The sequence below is a fragment of the Netta rufina genome, assembly GCF_964035555.1.
Source record: "Netta rufina genome assembly, chromosome: 8".
NCBI classification, from domain to species: domain Eukaryota; kingdom Metazoa; phylum Chordata; class Aves; order Anseriformes; family Anatidae; genus Netta; species Netta rufina.
In genome coordinates this window covers 21,387,622-21,399,837 of record NC_140131.1, presented here as the reverse complement: position 1 = coordinate 21,399,837, position 12,216 = coordinate 21,387,622, and the positions used below count along the sequence as shown (strand labels likewise).

Genomic DNA, 12,216 nt, shown 5'->3' with positions numbered 1-12,216 from the left:
ATGCTGCTGTTGTATCTCAAGTGAATACATGGGAAAGTAAATACTCTCTATTTACTCATTTGCCACAGCTAAAACCAAAGTCTCTTGTGCTTTAGCCCACGTGTGCTGCAGTGGCGTTGAGCAAAGCCAGGTATTTGTACAGACACAGCACGTTTCAGTGTCTGTAACTGCACGCAGTGGGTGCGCAGCTGCACACATCCAGAGGTGGAGCAGGACCTGAGGTCTTGCATCTACTCACAGATGTCGTCCTGGGCCTCAGCTCAAGCCTGCAGGTATCCCTGGTTTTGGGATATGGTGCACAAGGCTGGAGGGAGGCTCTGCAGACAGTGTCCAGGCAGCTTTGTCTCAGCAGAGGTTTCACCTGTGGGACCACAAGCACAAACCTTCTCCAGGTACCTTCCTCCATGTACCACTTCCACTGTACTTGCACAATGCTGCAGTGTGACCAGGAGCTGCTGTGAGTGCGAAAATGGGACCGGCTAACCACCTCTGTGCTCAGGAAATGCATCCCCCAGCCCCAAGGCACGCTGCCATGGGTAAAAAAACCATCCCCAGCCCGCTGCACTTGGCACCAGCAGACTCTTCTCACCGTACAAAGCCTGTCTTCTTTCAGCTTCCTGGGGCAAAACGTTATGCACAGCCAGACTTCTTAAATAAGCGAGGTATAAATATGAAATCTAGCTACGACTGGCCCAAGAGCTTTTTAAATGCAAGTACTGAGACACAAATACCAGTGATTTTCCCAAGAGGTCCCTCAAGAAAGGTCAGGCAAGTCGGCAGCCAGCCTACCTCGCTGGTACCTGTGCACGGCTCCGAGCCCAGGGACTTGCTTCTTAACGAGTCCTTGCAGCCAACAACATGCTGGTGGCTTGTGCAGGAACAGACCCACCCAGAACTCACAGCTCCTGCCTTCTTGTGCCTGCACAAGCACATTAATTTTAGCACGCTCTCCTCTGGAAAGCAACGTTCAGAGGCACAGCCACCCTACGGTGAATTTACGGGGGGGATGCACTCTGTAAATATGCAGAGATCCATACTACCTGCTGCACGGGCTACTTCTCATTCGGTGGTTGCTTTTATAATGACTCCAACCTTGCACAGAGGCATGAATTTTTGACTTTGTGAGCATCCAACACAACTGGAGCCTCCACAATAAAACCCCCAGTTTTCCCTTCTGCTTCCAGCATATGATACGAGTGAAATGCTATTCATCTGCTGCTCTGTCGGTGAGATCTCTGCCTCTGCTTGTTTTCAGTCTGCAAACGGGAAAGCCGCAGCGGGGGCTCCTCACGCCACCAGGAACTTGACAAGATCAGAGGCAGATCACCACGTGACGAAGCCTCACGTTAAATCAGAGCTGCCAGCTCCCGAGATTTCAATCCCCCTTGCTCAGATTAATTGACAAATGATGGATTGCTTAGCACTCCCTGCTTACATCAAAGGTTGCTGCTGCAGACTCCTCCACACTCGAAGGCAAGCTGTGAGAGGAGGAAGATGGCACGCAGAGGAGCAGAAGGCTGTACTACAGCAGCCTTTCCTTTGTGCGAGGCTGCTACACCCACCTACAGCCACAGCTGCTGCTGGTACCGAATGCACTTCAAGAGCTGGCGAAGGCAGAAAGCCACTGCTGGATTTCATTCCACTGCACAGGCCTGCTTACCACGCAACATCTCTGTCAACAAAAAAAAAAAGGGCATTGCAGAGGGCAAGGACTGGCCAGGGGCTGCAGGGCAGACGAGGTGTATTTTGATCACCATCGCGACTGGCTATGCCTGTTGCAGTCTACCTGCAACTCACACTGACACCGAGAGAGGAGTGAATTCCAAACCTTGACATTAAAAACGTAAAACACAGAAGTGACGAGCTCTGGGCTAAATTAGGTTGCAAGGGATTTCCTGTAGCTTCTGCAGGAGTTTGTGGAAGTTTCTTTGAAGAGGGTCCAAGAGACTTTTCCCAGAAACCATCGTACATTTTAATTACTCTCTTCACACATCCAAGTCAACCTTCCAGGCAAGTATCTTTTTAATAACCTTTTAGTTAAGCCTAGTAGTTTCCATTTCACCAGCCATTTACTTTTCCCATTAAGCAGGCCTTTGTTCAAAACACTTTCACCATTATGCTTTCCCAGGTACAAATCCCACCAATTGCTAACCCCAATCAGCAGAACAACTCGATGCTCCTAATTACAGCAACTGCCTAAGCAGAACAGTCACACAACATAAAGGTGTGCACGCTGGTGCAGCTTAATTGGATATTAAACCCCCCTACGGCAAGAGTACTGCACACCCAAGGGAGAGGAGGATGCTGAAAAAGGGAGACTGTAGCTGACACCTTAAAAACGGGCTTAGAGGATGAGGGTGCAAACTCAGTGCATGGCAGCTTCCAAGGTAGCTCTGTCACCTTGCCATCCTCCCTCTCTCTGGGGCACTCCAGATTATGTGGAACAGCACGGTTCCTGCAGAACAGACCTCTCTCTGCGGATCATTTTCCCACTATTGCCTTTTAGCCAGAACTTTCTCTGTGTGAAGATCTCTCCTCTCACAGAGACAAAGCAGCCCTCAGATAAGGCCCTTTGCTGAGAGTCTCTGAAAAGCCCTTTGATACTGGAACTACCTGCAGGGGGGAGGTGGGAGAAGTCTCTCTCGCAGCTGTAGTAAATGCAAATGGTACGCAGGGTCCAGATCCATCCCAGCGCAGGTATCTGTGTAACATCACTTCAGAGACGGCGTAACACATCCCTAAGATCTGAAATGCAGATCAGAGCCCTTATCCGGAGGCTCCTTTGAGGAATGAAATTGTAGTGATCTACTGGTGAGACTGGGAGATTTCATCTCCCATTCACAATCAGGCTAAAGTGTTGCAGAGGATGGTGGTTTACTCTCCAGTAACCAGGACTGTAACTCTTCTGCTCAGCTGAACAGTCAGCACCCCTCAAACAGCATCACAGCTAACCACAGAAACGTGGAGCTTGGACTTCACACCTGCACCGAAATCCGGGGGAATGCCAGTCATTTTTACTTTACGAAATCTGCAAACAAATGGCACATCAGTTCTTTACATGAAATAGCCTGGTAGGAAATGCAAAGGTACATTACCCTGAAGTTTTACTTTCACCCTGCTGCACAGCCTCCTGCTGAAAAGGCAGAACGCATTAGACAGAAACCAGTGAAATTACAGCAGCTGGCAGGGGAAGGAAGCAAAGCTTTCTGACACAGAAAGGAAATTTGGGCTGTCACTTAAGGACAAACTGGATGCTTCTACCAAAGTGCTCAACAATAGACTACTTTAAGTGCCATAAGTACGTTTCAACGTTACAAACCCCACTGCCATAATGTGTCACTACATGCTTCTTTCAGTGTTATAGTCCTGGGGTATTTGGCAATATCTGCTCGAGTCTGCCTGGCTATTTTCTAAGGAAATTGTTCTTCACTGATCGTTTGAATCTAAATCAAAGTGAAGAGTCTAGCACGCACTTTGAGTAGTACACAGACAGGGCAAAAAACATGGTTTTGTTAGAAGCTTCCTTATGTCCAAAAATGTTTAGGAAATAATGTTTAGGAAAAGATTCCTATGCAACAAGTAGCAAAGGTGACTTAATTTGGGTCTTTCTCCTGCTCTTTCAATTTTTGTGTTCTCAAGCTTTTGTTACTGTCGTACTCAGCTGGACAGATACAGAGCGCACAGTCCCATCATAAATATAAATGAGTTCAAATCCCTCGCCCCAAGAACATGCAGTGTCATAACAAAAATAGAACTCTCTTCATTATTAACAGTCATTCAACCAGTAACACAAAGGTGCATAAAGGACTGGTGCTCCCTTGGACCGAAACATTTATGAAATACAGCTGATAAGTGTTTAGTTTATTAAGGAACTGTTTTGTGGGTAGGTCTTTTGTTTGTGTTTTTTGTTTGTTTGTTTGTTTGTTTTTTAAGTAACTAACATGACACTTCCCCTCCAAATAAAAATACATAATGGAAAGAAAAACTCTGCAGAATGCAAGGAGGACGCAAGGACAACCACGGACTGTTCTGGCTTAGCAAAGACCTGCAACAACAGATCTCCAGACCCAGTGCCAAGGAGCCACCACACTCGAGAGGGCAGGGCCAATCTGTCCAGTGACCAAGACTGCAGAGAGAAGTTTCATAGCCCATGCATCCTTGCAAAAAGCTCAAGCAGATGCATCTCCGATTCACAGTGGTGACACAGTGCCAGCACATGTGAGCTATTTCAGTCTTCACAAGTCTCACATTTCGTTACTCAGTGGTAATTTAGCTATTTATTCACGCGAAGACAGTTTAACGCCAGTAAGTGCAAGCTCTACCAGCACAAGTTCCTGAGCTCCTCGCTCAAGTTGGTCCAGACTGGCTGTAGTGCATGCAGTGGAGTGCTTTCCCCAGGCCTCTTTAACAGGCCTCGTTCAGGCTACGAAGCAACCAAAGGAGACCGCAGCCACAAAGGAACTAAGAATTAGGATTTGTCCAGCTTGTGCGTGCGCTCGTGCCTCCGCAGGGTGCCTGACTCGGTGAAGGAGTGACCGCAGTAGTCGCAGGAGTAGGGTTTTTCCCCGGTGTGGATGCGCTGGTGGCGCTGGAGCGATGCCAGGCGGGTGAACGTCCCTCCGCACTCCTCGCAGTAGAAGGGGCGCTCCCCGGAGTGAGTCTGCTGGTGTCTTTTCAGCCTGAGCAGCTGCACGAACGCCATGCCGCATTCCTGACACTTATAGGGCTTCTCTTGCCGGTGGATCACCTTGTGCTTGGAAAGCAGGTTAGGTTTATCGAAGCCTTTGCCGCACGTGGGACAGGCGTAAGGCTTACAGTCTTCTTCCTCAGCCTTGTGGTTCTCCGCACAAGGCTGGTCGGTGTACTCAACAGTCTGCTGGTTACGGTGCACGATCGACCAGGGGTTCCTAGCCATGCCATTCCCCAAAATCACCATGGAGCGCTCTATCTTGTGCACGTTGCGCAGGTGCCTCCAGACATCGGCCGTGCGAATGAAGCCCTTGTCGCACTCGGGACATTTGTGCGGCCTGTCACTAGAATGGATCAGCTTGTGCATGCGCAAATTGGCCGCGCGGAAGAACTCTTTGGCGCAGACAGGACACCGATAGGAGTTTTCCACCAGGTGAGTTTGCTTATGCTCCTGCAGCTCGCTCATCCCCTGGAAAGAGGCACCACACTTCTTGCACCGATACGGCAAAGCTTCTCCAGAGATGGGTTCCACGTCCTCCTCAAACACAGCACCAAGGATGGCGTTCTCATTATCACCACGCGCTCTTCTCCGTGGCTTCTTGGAGCGCTCGGAGGAACAGCGCCCTGCGTCTTTATCTTCACACTGCAGGTCCAAGTTGGTACTGGAAGGGACAAATATCCCAGCCGTGCTCTCACCTCGTTTCTGGTAGCAGCTCTCATAGGATTCCTTGTCTTCGCTCTGCAGCTCTGTTGGAAGCTCCTGCTTACCTGGCAGTCCAGCAGAGTTGCAACAAGGACTGGATGTCTCTGAGAAATTCATGTCCACCTCCTCCTGAAGGTTAGGTTTGTGGCCCACCTCCTCAGTGGTCTTTCTGGAATAATTTGACTGCTTCTCACCTGTGTCACAAGAGTTACTCTCAGAGCCCCAGTCCACCTTCACATCCATCCTCTGCTGTGTACGCCGTGTTCACCTGCGGCTCCTTGATGATGCATATGCCAAGAGAGTCAAGTCTTTCATGGTAGGTCCATCTCATTCTCAGCTCTCCTTACAGTCCTCCCTTGAAAATAAAACACCCGTTTCAACAGTGATTTTCTGGTATTAATAGAAGTTAACACAGTAAAGATTTTTTTTTTTTTTTTAATTAAAAGAATGAGACAGGCAGTCATTTATGTGGAAGGAGAAAAACCATTTTTCTGCTATTATAGCTGTAGAATATATACATTCAGCATGTAGAATACACACAGACTACATTTAACAAGGTTAAATCCTCTGTCACAATTCAGCCTCCTCTACAAATATAAATTGTTAAACAACTTACAATTTTAACTCACTTAAAGACAAGAAGCCTTCAGAACTCCAGGGTGCAAACGCTTTAGGCAAAGTCCTGCACTTATCTCCCTAGTTGCCCCCACAAGTCTTTATCCAAAGGACTCATGTTTGTTTTTACTTTGCTAAATAAAACTAGAAGAACCTGTTACTGGAGGAAAGCACCTTGTGACTGGTAAGGTAATGCAATTAGACAGCGGGACTATGCCAAGCAGCCAAACCCAGCAGCAATAAGAGGCTCTGTACAGAAGGTGGGTTTGGAGAGCTCTGGAGCACCTTCGGTCATCTTTACCAGCGTTATCTGAAGCATCCTGAGGATGTTTGGGACCCCTGTGCCACCATCAGCTGGCACCATGCAGAGAAGACTGCTGTTCTGCAGCAACAGGCAAGAAAAGGTATCAAAGAGCTGTCCAGAAAGCTTACTAACCATCCTCCCAGGCTTCAAAGCGCCGCTAGTAATCTTCCAGAGCTGGTCCGCTGCGACAGCTTCAAATACTCTGGGTAAACAGCCCTTGCAAACTGACCTTGCTAACAGAGAATATGAATATATGCAAAGGTAATCGGTCCAAAACGCATGAGTCACAAACCTTCTTGTGAGGAAGATGTTTTCATTTATGCCATCCCAAGCTGTGGATTTGCAAGGTTTTCTAGATTTGTCCCAGCAGCCTCTGATGACAGCAGCTCCACGGGGAGCTTTCAATCACCTGGTTTAAAAACGTGTTTGCATTGAATTGCTAATCTAACCTCGGAAAGCACATTTTTTTTCCATCCTGATGACTCCCTTGGTTGTCCCTGACCCCCACGTTCTCCTTAACACCCATGTTTCATATTCCCTGCACTCCCACTGTTTCTTCACTTCCTCATGGCTGCTTTTGTCTGGGTAAGACTTCTCTGAACACAAGCACATATATACCCCCACAGATCCATGTAAGCACGTGTGTATGCATGGATACAATTCCATACTGACATGCACACAAATACAAAGCTTGGCTATTTGATTTCAGTTCGCTTAAATAGTTATAAAGGCAGTATAGCAGCGTGCTTTAAGTGAAAGGTCTCATTCACGTCTCAGAAAGGCCGGTTTCATTCGAGACACAAACTGCGCTTTCTTCTTCTGTGATGCAGAAAACAAGCCTGAATCGGTCGTCTTCATTAGTCACTGCCTGGAACAGAATGGCTCAACTCACCCACCAACTTCAACTGTTCCCACTAATTTAATACTACTTGCATGAAAACAGGAACTATTCCTCACTCCCTACAAGATGCCGAGCATCTCCCGTGGCACACCTTCAGATCCCTAGTTGAGTCACTGATCTGCTTTTTCCTTTGTCGAAGAAGAACTTCTCAAAGCAGGCTGGCACTGCTCGGCTTAATAAAACTCCCTGACCATGCCCGCCTGGTTTCCATGGGGGGAAAAGTATTTAAATCATGATGCAGGCTTTAAAAAAAAGGAAAAATTAAGGCAAAATGAAAACACCACGCTTTTCCCTGCCCTGCTCACTACCTGTGGGGCTTCTCATCAAAACCTGGGCTCAGCTTGGCCCCATGCTGGCAGTGCAGTCACAGCGTACCCAGCCCCACAGCAGCTGGTGGCAGGGTGACCCCCCAGTGCCCCTCTGGGTGGCCTTGCTGCTTGGAGCTGCAAGAACAGGCAGAGGAACAGCCCCAGGGCTATCAGGGAGCTCACGATTACCCCCTGCCAACAGTAACTGCTCATCTTTCCACAGAAGTTCGGCAGCGATTGGATTTGATTCCAGGCTTTGGTTTGTTAGAAGAAACAGGCTGTGTGCTTGTAAGGCTCTGGCCACCTCCCTGACTCCTGTGCCTCATTCCCTGTTTGAATGAGTTTTTCCTTCAGCCTCAACACCCAGAATTGCACGCAGCATTTTCTTTGATGTCTCACCAGGCCTTCCACTACCTGGCACTATTTCCTTACTCTTAATGGCAGTCCTTTGACACATCCTAGGATCCCAGCTAGCTTTTTCAAAGCCACAGGACAACAGCAGTCCCCGGCATTCTCAGGCTCCTTTCCTCCCTCCTTTACACCTGATAAGCCACAAATTTGAAGCAGAAAATTTCACCATTTGTCCACCACCACTTCCCAAATTCTTCTTATTTTTCTGCAGCTCTGTTCATACTCCACATCAACACATTTCATTCCCACAACTCCTTTCTTGCATTAGCACCATCAGACTAATTGTTCAACACAAAGAGTCGAAGCTGCAGTCCCCGTGAAGCCCCGTTATTAACCTCCCAACAGCTTCTCTTCCACTACACGTTCCTCCCCCAGTTATCGTACTGACCGGTGCGGTGCTTCCTGCAGTCACCATCACTCTCCAGCACCACCACATGATCTTGCAGAGATTGCTCCTGCTTTCAGCATTGCAGTTATGCCGAACATTGGACAGCTGTCTCGGTGGATCTTCTTAACAAAGCTCACAGGTTTTCAAAATGGGTATCTACAAATAACAGCACATGGAGAGATGAAGTCAAAACCAAACAGGAGTGTACATTATTAGCATGGAAATATGGCATTTAAGTTTTGCTGTGAGAATCTTGCAGAGAAAGAGCTGTCATTTCAACTCTCACAAACTAGGAAAAAACTCGTGAGGGTTTTTTTTTTTAAACAAGCATTTTTTCTGAATTTAAAATCTTTGACATTTCTTACTGTAATGCAGCAGTTGGGCACAGCAAAGGCTTTCTTCCACCTAGACCCATGACACACAAAGTCACGTACCTCTTCGCTGTCCCTAACACATCCCTTTGTTCATCAGTATTCATTAGGAAGACCCTAGCAATACAGAAGCATGTATGGGACCAACAGCCAGCACGTTTGTGTGGGGTGCAGGTGATAAACGGTCATTTTCTGTTCAAAACCCAAACCCAATACGCACACAAATCATGGGTTATTAGGACTGATACATTAAAACACGAGGGGATGCATGGAAAGAAGGGATGATGAGTGGTTCTGGCCAAGCGGGCTGTGCAGCCTTGCAGTGAGACTTCTGCAAAACCAGCATCAGAGAGAGGGTGGTGACTTTGCCAGTAGAGCCCCTTGTGCTTGGAAAGCACGTTAAGTTCATGGCAACCTTTGCCACACGTTGGACAGATTTACGGTTTACATTCTTCTCCAGGTTTATGGTCATCTGAATATTCCTGATAGATGTTGTTCTCATCCTCCTGGGTCCTGTGTACTTGAGACCAAGGGTTCCCAGCCACACCATTTCCTAAAATCTTTGAGTGCTCTATGTTGTGCACACTGGGTAGCTGCCTCCAGATACTAGCCGTGCCAGCGAAACCCTCGTCACACCCTGGACACTCATGTGGCCTGTCACTACAATGCATATGTGCATTTGTAAATTTGCAGTAAGGAAGAGCTGCTTGCTACCAACAGTGACACGGGTTTTCCACAAGGTGAATCTGCTTGAGTTCCTGCAACTCACTTGCATCCTGGAAATAGGCACTGCATTTCTTTCTCCTGTAAGTCAAAGCATCTCTAGAGATGGGTTCCAGGTCCTCCTCCCCAAAAGCATTAATAAGAATGATGCTTGCATCATCCTTGCTTCTCCCTCCTTGAGGTTCCTCTGAGCGTTCAGAGGAACAGCGCTCTAAATCTTTGTCTTCACTCTGCAGGTCTAAGTTGGTACTGGAGGTGTCAAAAACCCCAGCGGTGGCTGAATTATGTTTCTGGTGGCAAGTTTCAAAGCTTTCCTCTTCTTCAGACTGCAGTTCTATACGAATGTCTTCTCAAACTGATGGTCCAGCAGGAAGGCACCTAGGAGTAGATGGGGGTGAGTAATTTTCCTCCACCTCCAGCTGGAGGCTGGATTTGCAGCCCACCAACTCTGAGGGCTGTCTGGAATCACCCAAGTGTTCCCCACCTGTGTGGGGATCGTCACTAACAGAAACCAAGTCCACCTCCAGCCTCTAGAGTCACAGAGTACTTACTTGTTAGTAATTGTGGAGACAGGCAGCACAAGTTCCCATGACCTTTCATGGCTGGCTTCTTCCAGGGCAGATTCCTTACAAAATAAACAAGAATTTTATTATCTGCTGGGCAAAGTTAGGATTTAAGATGTCAATTTAGTTCAAAATACTTTAGGAGTAATACACAACTCAGAACACTCCAAATGCTAACTCATGGGTTAGACTGAGGACCCGGGACAACTCTATTCACTACACTTTTTCCTGTTGTTGCTCTGAGACACGACAGAAAAGGGCTCTTATGTCAGGATAACACAGCCAGCATTTACACACCCCAAGACTTGCACCCACAGAAGTGTTGATACACTCATGCAAATCACGAGCACAGTCCCCACATTAGCCTCTTGCTTTCAGTAATGAAGAGCAGGCCACCCTGCTAACCTTTTTAACCTAAATGAAAAGAATAAAATGAAAAATGAAGCTCAGAGATCTTATCACTCGCATGTTGGTTTTCAGGCTAATATAGTTGGCTTCATCAAGTTCTGTATATTTTTTTAATTTTACTCCTAATAATGAGGTATTTGGAACATAGCTTGCCTCCTGCTTCAAACGTTGTACTTACAAGCACATGATTTCATTAAATTCTACATTCCAAGCATTTTCCATCAGCCTCGATGATTTATTGCAGCACAGCAAAATAAGCCCTAATCAAGGGGCAGGGGGCAGCTCTCTCCTCCCAGTGCTGGTTATAACACACGCTACAGCTACAGAAAGGGAACAAGCACAGCAGCACCCTGCTGAGAGCAGTTCAAGGAAGGTTCAGGATCTGATGCTGCCCTCTCTCAAGTGACCCAGTGCAAGGAATCACTGCACTACCTTTAGTCACCTAAAGGCATGTAAGGCTTTATTCCTTTTCTGCAAAGCTTTCTGGGGCCTTCCAGGTCTTGGGGTCCCAGACAACTATCATCCTGTAAATAAGGCGTTCAGATAAGTGAACGTGTGGAGAAAACAGCTCCAAACTAGAAGACAACTCCTCACTACAGCCAACGCCAGGCGCTGTTACAAAATCTGGAGTCACCAAGGCACAATCAGCTGGAGGAAACCAGGTGAGGACTGCAAGAAGCCTTTCTGGCATGCTCCAGGTTCTCAGACTTCCCTTTTCTCCTGCAGGTATCGATCTGGGCTGTCACAAACCTCTGTGCAGAATTCGCCTGACTTTGCTAACGCCCCCAGCCCAACTCTGCCAACTCCAACCGCTGCACGGGCAAGGCCACCCCTCTGGGCTGGGGCTTTAGGGGGGTGAATCGTGTATCTGTTATCAGCCCACATGCCGTATCTTTACACATTTTGCTGCAAAAACAAGCAAACAAACAAACAAACAAACAAACAAACAAAAAAAAAACAGAAAAGGCAGAAAAAAATGAAAGAGGTCTGGGAGCCCTGCAGCTCTCCTGGTACCTGCTGGTACCTCCCGGAGCAGCCGCTCAGCAGCGGGACACTTCTCCAGCAGGACCTTCTGAAGCTCCAGCCGCGGATTTTTAGCAGCCGTACCCTCTCCGCAGGTTTTTCAGCCCAAAAAGGCGCAGGGCCGGGGCGCTCCGCCCGACCCTCAGCGAGCCAGCCCCGCGCCCCCCCGACCCCCTCGGGTCCCCCATCCCGTCCCACCGCCCTCTTTTCGCCCCCCCGGGCCCGGGGGCTGCCCGCAGTGCCCGCTCTGCCCCTCACCGTGCGGCCGGGGCCGGGCGCTGCCCCCCGGCGGCCTCGGCCCCGCGGGCGGAGCGGGCGCGGCGCTGCTCAGGGGCCGGCCCGGCCGGCGGCCGCCATCTTCTGCCGGGACCATCGGCAGCCCCCCGGCTGCTGCCCGCCGCTGACGCGCCAGGCCCCGCCTCGCTGCCTGACTGACGGCTCTCCTCGCCAATCGCCGCGCGGGGATCGGTGACTGGCACCGCGGAGCGCCAATCGGTGTGAAGGAGGAGGGGACGGAGGCCTCCCGCCTGCCCGCCATGGCACACCCCCCCCGTGACTGGCACGGCCGGGGCCGGCTCTGCCACACCCCCGGGCCGGGGACGCGGCCACCGAGCGGCCCCCGGCGCTCCCCGAGTGTGACTGACACCCGGAGACCGGCCCCTGTTCCTCCCTCAGTTTGAGTGATAAAGCCTCGTCACAGCCCCGGGGGGACAGGCACAGGCAGAGCGCTGCCCCTGTCACAACCCCTGTGTGACTGTCACTGCCCCTGTCACACCCCCAGGGACTGTCACAGGCAGAGCACTCCCCTT

General features: G+C 49.3%; 1 protein-coding gene across 9 annotated transcripts; it reads right to left on the bottom strand.

Moving 5' to 3' along the window:
* Positions 1–2,075: 2,075 nt before the first annotated feature.
* Positions 2,076–11,784, bottom strand: LOC311212253 (uncharacterized protein). 9 transcript variants are annotated; one of them, XM_084291505.1, is made up of 6 exons: positions 11,666–11,784; positions 11,135–11,290; positions 9,965–10,038; positions 9,460–9,791; positions 8,320–8,475; positions 2,076–5,747 (listed from the first exon to the last, which is right to left on the bottom strand). In XM_084291505.1, the coding sequence occupies exon 6, from the start codon at positions 5,633–5,635 to the stop codon at positions 4,469–4,471; it is 1,167 nt and encodes a 388-aa protein (XP_084147631.1). In that variant the 5' UTR covers positions 5,636–5,747; positions 8,320–8,475; positions 9,460–9,791; positions 9,965–10,038; positions 11,135–11,290; positions 11,666–11,784; the 3' UTR covers positions 2,076–4,468. The 9 variants fall into 9 exon arrangements, with proteins under 9 accessions (XP_084147631.1, XP_084147634.1, XP_084147638.1 ...); XM_084291508.1 differs by lacking the exon at positions 11,135–11,290 and adding an exon at positions 6,604–6,720; XM_084291512.1 differs by lacking the exon at positions 11,135–11,290 and having other exon boundaries at positions 2,076–5,586; positions 5,661–5,747.
* Positions 11,785–12,216: the final 432 nt, after the last annotated feature.